The sequence below is a fragment of the Azolla caroliniana genome, unplaced genomic scaffold (assembly GCF_043228905.1).
Source record: "Azolla caroliniana isolate FFs.n. ecotype wild unplaced genomic scaffold, voAzoCaro1.0.p SCAF_9, whole genome shotgun sequence".
NCBI lineage: Eukaryota > Viridiplantae > Streptophyta > Polypodiopsida > Salviniales > Salviniaceae > Azolla > Azolla caroliniana.
The window spans coordinates 8,064,644-8,080,806 of NW_028230444.1; the positions used below are offsets into that span (position 1 = coordinate 8,064,644).

Below are 16,163 nucleotides of genomic sequence, written 5' to 3' on the forward strand. Positions count from 1 at the left end.
ATTTCTAAATAAAATCACAGATTATTGCAATCTCACAGTTTCTGAGTATTCATCTTTCAAGTAGCCTTTTGTGGTACTCATGTGATAATAAGGGCATATAAATTCTCTTCTCCTAAGCAATTATATCCCCTATACGTACCCTTGAGGCTTGGATCACTACTAATATACAAAAGATAGATTACGAATCCAATAGAATGAATATACAGATCATGTTAAAACTATAACTTAAAGTTCACAATTCAAAATACTTGAACCATCTAACATTCATGCACATAATAACCAAAAACCAAAACATTTAAGCCTCAAATAAATTCAAAAGTTCTTATCTCGAGCTAAATTCATCCTCGTAAAAACAAAAAAACATAATCGTGAATTCTTTTTGTCACAAAAGCTGTCTATGCCTCCTTTTACCCTGAAACTGCAGCCTCAAGGAAAGCACCTCCAGGTTTCCGTCGAGACAAGAGTCCATGACAACCAAGCAACTGCAAAAACAAACACATAGAATAAATCAATATAACAGACATCACAACTGCAATTATCAATATAACAGACACATCACAACTGCAATTTTGCTACTGAAGACATATATATGAGAAACAAGTAAGAGATTAAACCTTGCGTTAAAAACACATAAGTAGTGAAGCTGATGAGATGAGATGGAATGAATACTCCAATAGACTAAACGTTTTTTATAAACTCAAAAAAAAAGAAATGTTATGCTGATAAAAAAACAGGGAAATACTCCAAAACACAATTGAGTACTTATTAATTTCCCACAATGTTTTGTCTGCATCTATTATTTCCCAAAACCCTCCTAATCAACCCTCAAATAAAAAGGAAGAAAGGGAAATATATTTTCTCAAATAGCCATAAAAAGTCATTAAAAAGGGTTGCTAAGACCATTTTAGGGATGGGACAGATTAGTTTTGAATAGAGGATATAACAAATTAATCACCTTTGCATTCACACCATCGTGGACAATTCTGTTTTCTTCCTTCCACTTGACATAGTCAGTTCGGGAGAATTTTGTGAATCCCCTAAAAATTCATATCAGCAAAAGTTATATTATGAAATGTAAGTGAAATTTTTACCATGTCTTACAGAAATTAGAACAGAGATATAGATAAACTAAATCTTAGCAGAAAAATAAAATTAGAAGATTTGAAACTTACCATTTCCTGCTCACAATGATCTTTTGACGTCCTGGGAATTTGAACTTTGCTCGACGAAGAGCCTCCTGAGCATGGACTCCATTGTTATCTTTGCAGCGTACAGACAAGAGAACCTGTCCAATAGCGACTCGTGCACATGTTCCCTGAGGTTTTCCGAAAGCTCCTCTCATACCAGTCTGAAGCCTAATGCAAAAAAGTCAAGAGAAAAGCAGACAACACTGATTTATAACATCATCAAATTGAAAAAGTTTAACAGTTTTATCCAATTTATCAACATAAACATTTTCTATTCAAATGAAATTAACAGTCGTATCAACTAGATGATAATGTAATAATAAATATATTCACCACTATAGCCAATCAAAAGTGACATGACCAATAAATCACATTTGCAATTTTATCACCTCTACTAACTTGCATCAGAAACATATTTAGCTATTCATCCACGTCTACACATTCACTAGAATCTGATGATGACCATTCACTCTATCGTTACAAGCACAATCCGACAAAAATGAACTCATAAAAAGCAGATAACCTCTCATCACAAACACATTCACTGTTCTCCCATTTGAACAGAAGCAAACAATTGATCTCATATCAAATATACGTTCCCAATTCTATCATCTCTACAGAAGCGATTGATGACATCTCATCAGAAACCCCTACACTGGTTGATCAAGTAATGACATTTCAATAAAATGTTGCTTGATCATCTGCATGAAAACAGATGGCAATTGACCTTGGATAAAAAAACTGTCGTCACAGTTTTACCATCCCCATAGAAGTAGATTACAATATCTACTATACCATCCCCATAGAAGCAGATTACAATATCTAATAGAAAAAATCTACGCTGATTAATCAGATGGTGTTATCTCAAAATTCATCATCTATACGAATGTCAGACAAAATCTCTAATTACAAGCAAATTACTAGCGTGATTATCATCAATGAAACAAGACGGCCCAGATTTACAAACACATTTGCTGTTCGATTCTTACTACAAATATTTAACCTTACACATCTTTCACACAAATCCAGAAAAAAGGAGCTCATCTCTGACCTGTCAGCTCCAGCACAAGAAAGCATCTTGTTGATACGAAGGACATGGAATGGATGCACTCGAACACGGAGATGAAAGGCATCTTTACCCGCAGATTTAGTCATATACTTATTACAAGCAATACGAGCAGCCTCTAAAGCTTCACTCGTCACATTCTCTTTCTCCCAGCTGACAAGATGAACACAGAATGGAAATTCATCCACACCCTTCTTCTTCATCCCGACATCATAGATACGAATCTTAGGGTCTGGCACACCTCTACAGTATCTCGACTTCGGATATGGCTTGTTTTTAATCTGACGGTAGCATCTTGCGGGTCCTGTGAAACAAAAACAAAAACTCAATGTGAAATCCGATCAGAAGCACAAGACCTATCCATTCAGGATGGACAAATTTTGAATGAATCATGTTACACCTTTGAATGACAACAATAAAAAACTCCCAGACTTCATGCTATAATGTCTGATAAAGCATGTTCAGTAATTCGCAGAAACAAATAAAAGAATAATTTTTTTTGTCCAACAAGCTGAATTGGTTTAAGCATATCAAAGCCACGGTAATTCAAAAATATGTGGAAGATTAATCTACCATTTTCAAATTCAAGAATCCAAAGTTGCAAAAGAAACGCGCAATGAAAAAAAAATTTTAAAATGAGATTTTGTTTCTATTTCAAAGTTGCAACAGAAACACAGATAACATTGACATGGATTATGAAATACAAAAAACTCCCTGCTTAAACGGGGGCAACGATATGAAAGGCGGAGGCAGAAGAAACAGAAACAGAAACAGAAACAGAAACAGAAACAAAAGGGGTGAGATGGAGAGCTTACTTCGGCCCATGGCGATAGAGATTGGCGAAGCAGGAACGCCGCAGAAGGGAAGATGGAGAAGGAGAAGGAGAAGGAGAGAAGAGAAGAGAAACCCTAAATGCAGAGAGACAGACTGATGAGGAAAATGGTTTCACACCAGAGACGCCCAAAACCATGAGAAACAAAAGAAACTGAGAGGGAAGAGGCCCAAAAAGAGAGTATGTACCCAAACTTTTGAGAGCCCATAAAGCGATAGACAGATAGATTATATTATCGTCTTCGGAGGTCAGATATGACCTATGAGACCCGAGACCCGAGGAGAATGAGAGAGAACCTCATCTATGGAACAATAGCCGATATACATACATACATACATACTCCTTCGGCTTCTGGGCTTCAAGCGACCCCCGATTTTTGAGGTTGCGCTCTGCACAGTGTACCAAATGCTGCATTACATGGCTGGCAAGTATTATCAGAGTTAACAGGTCCGCAGGCTAGAGCATCTCATTGATTGGCGTTGTTTCCTTCTCATGAGCCATTTGACGATTGCTCAATACATGCATGCTCAATAATGTTCAAGAAAGTTCCATTCACTAATTGACATGCATGCTTATAATGTTTAGGGAAGTCCCACACGAGGTGTGTCTAGTATTACAAATGCATCTCAATTGATATTTAACTAATTCAGCACGAATAAGGTTGTGGATACTTTATTAATTAGTACAACATTATCTTGGTTTGTGCCATTACTCGAGAAAATATTCCCTCTTCGTTTATGTCAAAGACCTACTTCTCACATTTCACAAAGATCCCAATTTGCTTACTAAGGCAATTAGTTGAACCGTACAATATGACAACAATTTATTCGAGCAAAAGTAACAAGCGTCAACAATAGTCTCAACCTACATTTGAGCAAACATATGCGTTTGTGACAACGTTACCATCATTTCGAACTATGTAGGCCTCAACAGATGGACTACTCCAATGGAGATTGAGACCACACATGGTCGATGACCCTTTTCAAAAACTGAAAAGTAACGATGTTGGGCGAACCGTCTACGGCTATATTGTGGTGGCCCATGACACATAATGATAAATTGTCATCAACCTAGATGTCAAGTTAACCAAGTAAGTGCTAGTACTAAGTTTGATCTTGACTCTCTATTTACATATAATAATCCTAGTAGACCTACACCATCAAGTCGATTTGAAGTACTAAGTTATCTTGATAAAGGGTTAAACGAGTAAATCCAATCAAATATAGGAGCCATTTGGTTGGATAAACCAGAATTTGTAGAGTCCATGCACATTAATGGTTCTACTTCATCGAATCAAGGTAGTAGGGGTTTTGTGGCACAACTTGAATGAGATCACACATGCCAAATTACCGAGAACTACATGAATTGACTCAGCACTTCAATTATGTCTTCAAAGGCACTATGTTGACCATATACTAATTGTGACAAATGTTGGAGAATGGAGTGTTTTTAATAGGATATTATTTGTCAAAGTGAAATCTCAGTCCATGAAGCAAGAGTTAGTTCTTGAATCTAAGAAAATAGAGGCAAGGACACGATGACACCCAGAGTCCTGGCATTTGATTGTCCTCGATCTTACCTTGGTTTGAGCCTCACAACCTTGCGATTGATTACAAAAAACAAGTTATCCTAGAATACTAGAAGAACCACATATTGAACTTCCTTATTACTTCCAATTCAAGTCTAGAGTTGCCATCAAATCTTCACAATATCTCTACAAAAGCTTACGCAAGTGAGGTATAGGAAGAAGAAACATTTAAATTTCAAGTAATAACAACGTCAACCCTGATTCCACAAACGTCACTTATCTTACTTGCAATCAAGTATCAAGCATTCTAGTATGTCTTCAATAAGGCCAAGGCTACACAAGTCTCCCAAAACATCAACCTTATGATTGTCCTATCAATCTTCAGCCAGGAGAATATGAACTTCTTTATTGCTTCTATTAATAATTACGTAATTAACTAGGTTAATTAGTGACTAATTATGTGAATGGTTAAGTAACGAAAATTTATGTGATATGTGTGTGTATTTGTGTGACAAGAAGAGAGAGAGGAATATACACTTATGAACAATATTGTAAATGGGGGATGATTAACAAGAGTGTAGCTAAAGACCTTTCATCTATATTAATGAGCATCTTCAAATACAAAAATACCCATAATGAGGTATATATACATCTCATGCAATGTTGGGCAAAAGTCCCAGGAACTGTGTCAACGTTTCGGTTACATTGGGACTTTTGCCGCCCAATGTGGGGGATTGCCGGAATTGATTCCGGCCAGGTTTTCTAGTCAACTGGAATCTAACCAGTTCATATTTTTCGAACCGGCTATTTATATAGTTTTTATAAAAAGAAAGGTTAAAAAAAGTATTTCCCCTCTTTCCTCCTTTTTCCCTCATTTTTTTGTTTCAATTTCCCCCTTTTTCTATTGTTTCTCTCTCGACGTTTACACATGGTATGAGTGGAGCAAATTCTCATTCTCAGCAGTAACAGCAGACCCCATAGCTTTTTCTATATCGACTGCTTCATCTTCTCTTACTATAAACCCCCCCCCTCCTCCTCCTCATTTGCTATCTTTGTTGACTTCTTCGTCTTCTTCTCGTAAGTGAAATCCTCATGTTGCATCATCTAGTTCTCTGATTCCTCCTTGGTCTCCATCTCATCATCGTGCTCTTGCGAAGAGGACGTCTTGTTCATCATCTTTAATGGCGATTCTTCGACCGTCCCCTCCTTTTCCTTCTTCAACTGTTTCTGCCTCGTCATCCATTTTCGAAGATCCACCTCCTCGGCCTCTGAGGAGTAGTACAAGTATCCCATTGAAGCGTGGTGTCATCTCATCAAGCGCGAGACACATTGAGAGCACGCCAAAGCGCCAAGTGACATTTTGCAAGTGCAGGAATGGGCTTCTAAAGAAGACATATGAGCTCTCTATGCTCTGCATTGCCTATGTTGGAGTCATCATCTTCTCTGCCTTAGGGTAGACTAATATAGACGTTAAGAATTAGGTAAGTAATTAAGCAAGGGTTAATTAGTACCTAATTATGTGATTAATTGATAAGTGAAAGATTAAGTGATGTGCGTGTGTATGTGTGTGAAAGAAAGAGACAAAGAGATACACTTATGAAGAACACAAGATGGGGGATGAGTAACTATATTAAATTATCATTATCATTATCAAATACAAAAATATCTACAATGAGGTATATATACATCTCATGTGCAAGGGTGCACATGTGTGAGGATAATATAGGTACAAAAGTGTAAGTCCTATATTAAATGTACTTGGGAGTGGAGGATCTAGAATATCCCACTTAAGTACAAGGTCCTATTTAAAGTGTTATAGTCAACACTTTTAACTAGATTCTATCTAGGTAACTACGAAGTTACATGGTTGACTAACTAACTAAACTAAGTTGAGCTTGATCTCTCAACACGCCCCCTTAAGCTCAAGTGTGAGGTGTTTGACATCCGGTTCTGCTTTCAGCGTTGTCCGACTTTCGATGTCGGCTTCTATGCGGCTTCCGTCTGGCCTTCGGCTTTTTTCGTCGTGGCGATCTTGGGTCCTCCCCCTCAAGCCGGTGACGAAGGCTTGTAGATTGTGGGCGAAGGCTGACTACTTCCACCCACCGTGGGTCACGAGCCGCTTCGGTGGAGCTCTTGGGCTCTTGTTCGGCTGCTACCTTCATCGTGAAGGCATAGTGATGGGCCATGTACTCGTTGTAGCCGAGCCAGGTGACTGGGTTCTTAGCTCTAGATGAGCATCGAATTTTTTCGCTTGCCGATGTGAGCGCCTTCTTTGCTCCGGGTGTTCGCATGATGGGTACACCGAACTCACTGTCTAGTGAGGGAGCTGGCACATCCAAATCCTTGTCGTCATGGTGATCGACTTCGTATTCGGGCATCTTAACTTTGCCTTTGTCCAAGTTCGTACTTGGCCACGACATGCTTGGGTCACGTGGGGGCTCTTGTGGCCCACTAGGTCTTGTCGTAATAAGACTTTCTTTCAACATGTGTTCGAAGCGATCTCCATCTTCTACCTCTTGTTCGGCGGATTCCGGGTCGAGGGGAGTCAGAGTCGAAGTTGTCTCTGGTGCGTACTAGGATGCAGACTCGTCGAAGATTACATCTCGACTTACCCAAACCACTCGGGTAGAAGGGTTGTAGCACTTGTATGCCTTCTTCTCAGATGAGTATCCTATGAGGATACATTCCTTCGACTTTGCATCGGGCTTCTGTCGTTGTTTGTTCAGGATGCATACATTCGCAATGCATCTGAACACCTTGAGGTGCGATAGGATCGGCTTCCTTCCGACGAGGAGCTCATATGGAGTTAGCTCATGCACTCCATTAGTGGTGCATCGATTCATGAGATAGAAGGCCATGGATGCCGCTTCGGCCCAATAGAAATTCGGCATGTGCTTCTCATGTAACATGGCCCGTACTACCTCGAGTATTTGCCGATTCTTCCTTTCGGCGACTCCATTTTGTTGGGGTGTGTGTCAGCATGAGAATTCTCTCCAAATGCCTTCACTTTGGAGGTAGGTAGTGAATTTATCGGAGAAGTACTCCTTGCCTCCACCTGATTGTAGGCATCGAATGTGCCGACCGGTTTCTTTTTCGACTTGGCCCTTGAGCTTTTGGAAGTAGGAGAACACTTCACTCTTCTTCTTCATTGGGAAAATCCACATGTAGCACAAGTAGTCGTCGATGAAGGTGACGTAGAATTGGCATTCGCCGATTGTCGGCATTTGAGCCGGTCCCCATACATCTGAGTGTATGATGTCGAGGAGGCCTTTGCTCGCGTGTCTCTCCTTCGGGAATGGGAGTCGATGTTGTTTGCCGAGTTGACACGCTTCACATACTCGGTCGACTCGTTTTGACTCGAATGTCGGAAGTCCGATGATGACTTCCTTTGTTTGCATAGCTCAGAGCCGTTGGAGGTTGATGTGGCCGATTCTCTTGTGCCACAACTCAATGTTTGTCTCGGTTTTGGGACCTTTAGCATACATTGCCGATTTCACTTCGTTCGAATCGAGGATGAACATTTGACCATCTCTCCGTCCCTTGGCTATGAGTCGGCCATCTTTCTCGATGAAGCATCCGTCATTGTTGAAGCGTACTTGCATGCCTTGCTCCACGATTTGGCCGACCGAGACCAAATTCTTCGTTATTGTGGGCACGTGCAAGACATTCTTGATGCAAGTTTGTTCGTCTTCTTTCCCGAATAGGACATTGTCTCCCGTCTCTATGAAGTCGGGTCGATCCGGTGTACGCAAGTCATTGAACCACTCTTTGTGGAATGTCATGTGATGTGAGGCGCCGGAATCGACGAACCACACGTCTTCCGAGTTGGAGGTGCTTGCGGAGTCGGAGGCCAACATAGAGTTTGCTCTATGCCTCATTACGAATAGTCCGCCGTAGTCATCGTATTTGGAGTTTGTGGCGTAATTCGTGAGTTGTCGACTTGTCGAAGCTAACTCGCTTCTTTTTCGGCACTCCTCGCGGTGGCCGGTTTTTCCGCAATAGTTGCAAGTTGCGGGCCTCATTTGCCGACCTTGTTCGGCATGGAATCTCCCCCATCTTCCGAAGGTTCCTTGATGGCTTCCTTGACGGTTTGAGTTTCCTTCATGTGATGGGCCGAATTGGCCTCTGCTACTGCCGTGACCTCGTCCTCGGCCACTGTCCGAACTTGAGAAGAACATTTGTCTTTCCGACGTCTTCATCTTGGTTCAGACATGGTTCTCTTCAACTAATAACATTGATTGGAGGTCGAAGAACGAAGGAGGGTTTACCCTTGCCAAGATTGCCGTCCTCAACGAGTCGAATCGTTGTGCAAGGCTGCCCAAGCATACTTGAACCATCTCGTCTTTGTCGACGTTTATTTTGATGGAGCCAAGCGAGTCGCAAATGCTCTTGATCTTGGCGGTGTAGTCCGACACGTACATGTCTTTTTGCTGAATGTTGTTCAACTCTTGTCAGAGTTGAAGCTTTCGGGCGGTCGTGTTGGCGGTGAACATTTTCTTCAAGTTCTCCCACGCCTTTTTAGGCGTCTTGGCGTCTCGAATGTGGCTAAGCATGTGGTCGTGGACACATGTTGCCGAGCAATACATGACTCGACTAGCCGCTTGCTCCCATGTTGAGTAGTCGGCGTTCTTTGGGTCGGGTCGATTTTCTTGAGCATCGTTGATGTAGCTCCAATACCCTTGGCCGATGAGGTATTGGGTCATCTTGTACTCCCAAGATGAATAATTGCTCTGATCTAGCTTTTCGCTAGGGAGCGAGCTACCTATTTGTGTGTTCAGGTTGATTGTCGTGTGTTCTCCTTCGATCACGACACGTGCTATGTTGCGGCACTACGGTGGCCGATGGCCGGATTTTGTCGTCGGCGTCTCGAACACACAATTATGAAGAGGCGGATGGGCTTAGTAGATGTGCTAAACCACATGATCTGATACCACGTTAAGAATTAGGTAAGTAATTAAGCAAGGGTTAATTAGTACATAATTATGTGATTAATTGATAAGCAGAAGATTAAGTGATATGTGTGTGTATGTGTGTGAAAGGAAGAGACAAAGAGATACACTTATGAAGAACACAAGATGCGGGATGCACATGTGTGAGGATAATATAGGTACAAAAGTTTAAGTCCTATATTAAATGTACTTGGGAGTGGAGGATCTAGAATATCCCACTTAAGTACAAGGTCCTATTTAAGGTGTTATAGTCAACACTTTTAACTAGATTCTATCTAGGTAACTACGAAGTTACATGGTTTACTAACTAACTAAACTAAGTTGAGCTTGATCTCTCAACAATAGACATATATAATGTGTGGATGTATGTTTGTCATGCATGCAAGTAGGTGTATGTGTGAGAATTTATGCATGGAAAATATGTAAACTTGCATCTGATAGACTTTCTATTATTATCCATACATTCATCCAATTCTGATGATGATTATCATGATCTGTTCTTTTTTTAAGAACCGTCCACATCTTCCCTGCACTCTACTGCCTGATATAATGCAAACTCAATATTGAAATGATTTAACCAAGAAATACTATCATCAACGTCACACATTTTTGCAGCTACATCATATTTTCTATATATATTTGTTGATTGTTGATCATTGCTCGTTGGTTCTTCCTTGTTGCTCAGTGATTGCCACTTGCCGCGAGCTACTCAATATTGTGGGGTGAGTGCATATTTTTTAGTATTAGGGACTTGTGATGGTATTCATAATCAAGAAACAATGCATTGATATAATGAATGAATGCACGAGGTTACAACGTTTATGAAAATCTAAATTCCTTGCATTGTTGAGAGAGAGAGAGAGCTTTCAAATCAGAGCAGAGAGCAGGGGAGATGCTACGACTATGGTGGTAATTGCTTTTTATATGGTGCGGTAGTAGACAAAGAAGAAGGAGTTTGCAATGGTCACTCGAAGAAAATCTCTCCCAATTGCATTTGTGTTTGTGTGTGTGGAAGCGTCCGTTCGTCCATGGGATCAAAATCATGATTCTCTTTTTAGGCTATGATCGAAGCCAAAATTGTTGAATTGTTGGAGATGCGTAATTAGAATTGTAACTAGGCATGAACATCTTACGCCCAAGAGCATTGCCTGGCTTTGGAGGATTCAAGGCAATTGCTTGGCCCGGCCACCAGAAAGACACAAGGGAAGGAGGTTTCTATACACAATATACAATTGCATCATTTAGTTTCGTAGTTCAACATGTTCCGGTTTTTCCCTACATTTCTGTTTCAATTTCTCCCTTTTTTGTTTTTTCTCCCTGTGTGTGTGCATGTGTGTATGTTATGTGCTTTCAACATGTAAACTTCTTTCTCGTTTGAGTTTATACATTTTCATGTATGGATGAATTTTCCTGCCAAGTCAACATAAGGCTTATTCCAATTTTTTCAGAACATGTAGGTTATTTGTACATTATTTGTAGGTTATTATGAGAAAACTCGAGCTAGATATGAATGAACCTTATAACTCCTTTCATTTTTTGGTTTCAAAAAAACTTTGATTATTATGATCATATGGCATGCAATCTACCTTAATGGAACAATGAGTATCCCATCACATTTCAAATTACATTTCTCTTTCCAACTTATCCTTATTAATGGATCTACTTCGACAACTTATCCTTATTAATGTGTGCATTGACTCAATTTCATTTATATTCCTATGTGACTACATGTGCGTGCAGGCTAATTTGAGCCTTCCTCTTTCTTCTTTATTTTTTGATAGATTGGAAGATCCATAGTGGAAACTTGATCCTTTATTGCCTTGTAATCTTCCATATATCCTAATCTCTAGGTATTTTAATTTGCTTATTTTCTTTAGAATACATGGATTGTGTATATTTATTTCTCCTTGTAAATGGAATTTGTAGATTATGGTAGTCCAACATACTATACATCATTGGTATAGTATGGCCCACAACATTTTGTGATTTATTTTTCATTTTGTATTGTGCTAGAAAAATTTATTTGATTTGGTATGTGCTAAAATAATTCCTTAACATGTTCCCATTGATATTACCACTGATAGGAAAGTGACCGGTTAAAATTTTAAATTCCGATTAAGTTCATAAGAAGCAGGAAAATTTCCGGTAGGGGTTAGAGACTTTCCCCAACACTGATCTCATGTGCAAAGGTGCACATGTGTGAGTAGAATATAGGTACAAAGTCCTATATTAAATGAACATGGGAGTGAAGGATCTACAATGTATCCCACTCAAGTACAAAATCCTATTTAAGGCTCTAAGGGTAACACACTAACTAGATTCTATCTAGGTAACTACTAAGTTATGTGTGTTAACTAATTAACTAAATCTAGTTGAGCTTGATATCTCACCAGCTTCCAATTCAAGTCTAGAGGTGCCATCAAATCTTACAAAAGCTTACGCAACGAGGTATAGGAAGAAGAAACGTTTAAATTTCCAATATAACAACGTCAACCCCGATTCCACAAAAGTCACTTATTTTATTTGCAATCAAGTATCAAGCATTCCAGTATGTCTTCAATAAGGACAAGGCTACAAGTCTCCCAGAGTAGCAAACTTATGATTGTCCTATCAAATCTTCAGCCAAGAGAATATGAACTTCTTTATTGCTTTCAAATCAAGTCCAGAGTTGCCATCAAATCTTCACAATATCTCTACAAAGCTTACGCAATGAGGTAAAGGAAGAAGAAACGTTTACATTTCCGGTATAACAACGTCAACCCCGAATCCACAAAAGTCACTTATCTTACTTGCAATCAAGTATCAAGCATTCCAGTATGTCTTCAATAAGGACAAGGTTGCAAATCTCCCAAAACATCAACCTTATGATTGTGCCATCAATCTTTAACGAGGCGAATATGAACTTCCTTATTGCTTCCAATTCAAGTCCAAAGTTGCCAATGATGAAAAGGGAAGATGATGAACATCAATGATAAAATACAAATATAAATGGCAAATTGACAACTATATCGATCTAGAGGGGCAAATGTTATAAAGAGAACATGTATAAATGACGTATTATGCATTTAATTCTATGTTCATATTTAGTATTGAGTCTTGGACACAATCAAATAACAACTTGTTGCAAGACAACATGGCCAAAAATGGTAGGTCATTCTTTTGGTTGCCCACATTGAGCTACTCCTAACATAATGAGGTTAAATAGTAGAGAATAAATGGATGTGTGTGCTAGGGGGTAAAAAAACTGCATGCTTATTGATGATTCAAAACAACATCTAGAACTAGATTCTAAGCTACCCAAGCAAAATAAACGGATGCGTATTAAAATGCAAAACTTAACATTTTGACAATGCAAATAAGATCGGAGGGACTAATATCAATTAAATCATTCGATTAAGATTGAAGGGACCAATATCAATTAAGTCAAGAAAGTGCACAAATTCCCTAATACTTGTTGACATGTGATTGGCAGTCTAGGTAATGTTGAAATGATATTGTCCCTCGAAAGCAACCTTTCTTCATTGTTGTCCCACAAGAGGAGATTGATCATTATTACAATTTACAAATAGCATGTGCATTCATTCATTTTGAGCTAGAAGCTCCACCACAATAATAATTTTGAGCACTAAAATGTTGTCATGTACCATTAGATATTTATTGATTATTTTATGCACATAATACATTAAAGTGCAACAAAATAGATTTGTAAATTATATTGTTGTTTTATACCTTTACAACTTTTAGCTTTTATCAAGGTGTATTTATATACATCAAATGTGCTACCAAATCATCCACAAAACTTTATACATTAGGGTATGAAAAATGTTTGCTAAATATCCTCGATGTCGAGAAACGTTTGGACTTGTTGAGAGATTGCTTGATCGATGGAATCCTCCTAGCAACACTCTTCCAAATCATGTTCACAGCATCGTCCGGGAGAGCAGGGAACTGATACTCAAAATGATAATCGAGTTGCTTCAATTTCATCCATTTACGAGTCCATGTTTTCTCGTCGATGCTCCGGAGAAATGCCATCAAGAACCCATGTAGAAGTGCATCGCTTGATTTCACGAACAATGAAAAGTCGGAGTAATCCAATTCTTCTTCAAAGGGAACCTCAATCTCATCACTAATAATTACGGGGATGCAATGGCTAACAATCGCATCAAAAAGCCGATTGGACGACGGGGTGTCGCCCGCGAGGTGGAGGCAAAACTTGGAGGACCTCATGCCCTCGGAGGCACTTTGTATCCCGTTGTTTTGTGTGGTGCCCGTAGAGAAATGCACGCCGGGCTCATCCTTTAGCATCTCGTAAAGTTGTTGACGGATAACGCCACCCTGTTAGGCCAAAGGTGTTGTGTTAGATCGAAGTGGGATCTGATTGACCTCGTGATGAGAAACCACAAGGGGAGTAGTAACACAAGAAGATATAGACATCTAATCTTCCCACTTGTCCCAACTTTATCTATATATAACTTCTTGTGTGAGAATTCCAAAGAAAAAGAAGCACATACAATTAAAGATATATTTAAACCTCCCAATGGTTTCTTACATGAGGGGTGGGGAGGGAATCAATGTCTAAACTTGTGAAATCATAACCATCAAGAAGAAGCAAAAAGCCACACAATTTAGAAAAATGTTTAAAAAGTTGGGGCATAATTTTAATTACCCCTTTCCTCACAATGGCTCCTTGGAAGAAGAGCAAGGTCTTCCGGCTTGTGAAGCTCGAGTCGTCGTCGACAAATGTCGGGACCATGTGCTTGTAAGGGGCCACTACATCTTTACCCGCATTGGCTATGTCAGGATGGTACCTTCCGAAGTCCGACACTATGAAGAGGGCTTGGTGTAGCCGCTCCCTCACGACGTGGAGGCTATTGGGGTGGTGCATTACGATCACGTGGTCTTTCCCGCCCGACCGTGTCCACGTGTCGTACCCCGAGAGCAGGCGTACGAGCTCCTCTTGGAGCCGGACATTCTTGTCCGGGGGAGGTGGTATCCTGTTGGGCGGGGGCGAGGGCTCAGCCGGCCGCGTGTACCGGTTGTAGCTGAGGGACGAGAAGAAAGGGACGAAGTAGAGGTCGGCGTCTTTCGGGTTGTCCACGAGGAGGGCCAGGCGGCACGGGGCACCCGGATCGTGCCGGGACAAGAGGAGATCGAGGGTGAGCCAGTACTCGATGCTATGCTGCATGTTGAGCCCGCCTGGGTATCGCGGCAATGTGTCGGGCCACGATGGTGGTGATGATGGTGATGGTGATGATGAATTCTCCGAGAAATGATATCCTGAGGTGCTGGAATTAAGGTCTGGCCATATGATGTGGGGGTGGCTATGGTGATAGGTGCTGGTTGGGATCATGCCAAAGTGAAACTGAGGAGGAAGATCATACATGAAGATCTTCAGAGGAGGAGGATTCATTGATAATGATGATGATGATGATGATTCATTCCCCTTACTCCTCTTCCTCTTCTTCTTCTTCTTGCTACAAATGGTACTGTAAGTAGAGATTCCTGCTTCTACATAGGTCATTCCTTGGCTCTTGGAGGAAGAGCCTTCAACTACCTTTGGTGTGATTGTCTCAGAGAGCACCCCACCCATGGTGCACGAGATTCCTTCCACACGAGAATCCATCATTCTCTTGATTCCTGAGTAGGAATCCTGGGCCGAAGCCGAATCCTGGGCCGAGGCCGAGGCCGAAGCCGACCTGAGAATCGAAAAGTTCCGGGGCGTTTGGCTGAGCAGCTCCTGAGGGGATGCTGATTGTATGGAAAACATGGATCCTAACAAGATTAACAGTGATAGAGTCAAGACGATGGCGACGACTGTTCTTCTTCGTTTGACAGAGATTTGTTGATGTCGATTGCTGGGGCGCCCTAATAATGCCTTTGTAGGCAATGGCTCAGAATTAGAAGAAGAGGAAGGGGAAGAGGAAGAGGAAGAGGAGGAGGAGGAGGAGGAAGAAGAAGAAGAAGAAGAAGACATTGTTTCATTTGGCAGAGAATGAGAGAGGGTTAGAAGCAGCTAAGAAGAAGAAGAAGAAGAAGAATTGTTTGGTAATTTAACCAAGTAAACAGCATTGTGGAGAAGAACAAGAAAGGAAGCCCTAAACTGTGGGGATGGGTTGTAGAAGAGAGAGAGAGAGAGAGAGAGAGAGAGAGAGAGAGAGAGAGAGAGAGAGAGAGAGAACCAAAATTAACCCTAAACCACTGAATTTTGACAGGGAGAGAGACAGAGATAGAGACAGAGACAGAGACAGAGAGTGCTTTCCAGCTCAACTCATGGGAAAGAAAAGAAGAAAAAGATGCAGGTGGGAGAAAAAGCTCTGTTTTGAGTCGCACAGAGAGATCTGAGAGAGAGAGAGAGAGAGAGAGAGAGAGAACAGGGGAAGGGTTTTTTTGTGTGTGTTTGCCGCGACCCAAACAAAAGCAAAGAAAACAAAGGAAAGCAAATCAGAAAGCAATTTGTTTTTTTGTGTGTGTGTGTGTTGGGGGGGTATGTCCCACACAACACAAACATCACAAAACCATACAAAACGAACAAACAGACCAAGTGTCTCTTTCTCCTCTCCTTCTTGCCATTCATTCATCCATCCATTCATTTAGTTTT

The 16,163-nt window shown here is 40.6% G+C and overlaps 2 protein-coding genes across 2 annotated transcripts; both read right to left on the bottom strand.

The window, feature by feature from the left end:
- Positions 1 to 282: 282 nt before the first annotated feature.
- LOC147860093 (large ribosomal subunit protein uL16-like) lies at positions 283 to 3,199 on the bottom strand. The gene is made up of 5 exons (XM_087324957.1): positions 3,069 to 3,199; positions 2,239 to 2,557; positions 1,173 to 1,355; positions 956 to 1,037; positions 283 to 482 (listed from the first exon to the last, which is right to left on the bottom strand). Exons 1-5 carry the CDS (start codon positions 3,076 to 3,078, stop codon positions 408 to 410), a joined length of 669 nt encoding a protein of 222 aa, XP_087181083.1. The 5' UTR covers positions 3,079 to 3,199; the 3' UTR covers positions 283 to 407.
- A 9,996-nt stretch (positions 3,200 to 13,195) lies between these two features.
- LOC147860094 (putative arabinosyltransferase ARAD1) lies at positions 13,196 to 15,622 on the bottom strand. Its single transcript, XM_087325131.1, has 2 exons — positions 14,232 to 15,622; positions 13,196 to 13,900 (listed from the first exon to the last, which is right to left on the bottom strand). The coding sequence occupies exons 1-2, from the start codon at positions 15,537 to 15,539 to the stop codon at positions 13,364 to 13,366; spliced, it is 1,845 nt and encodes a 614-aa protein (XP_087181257.1). The 5' UTR covers positions 15,540 to 15,622; the 3' UTR covers positions 13,196 to 13,363.
- Positions 15,623 to 16,163: the final 541 nt, after the last annotated feature.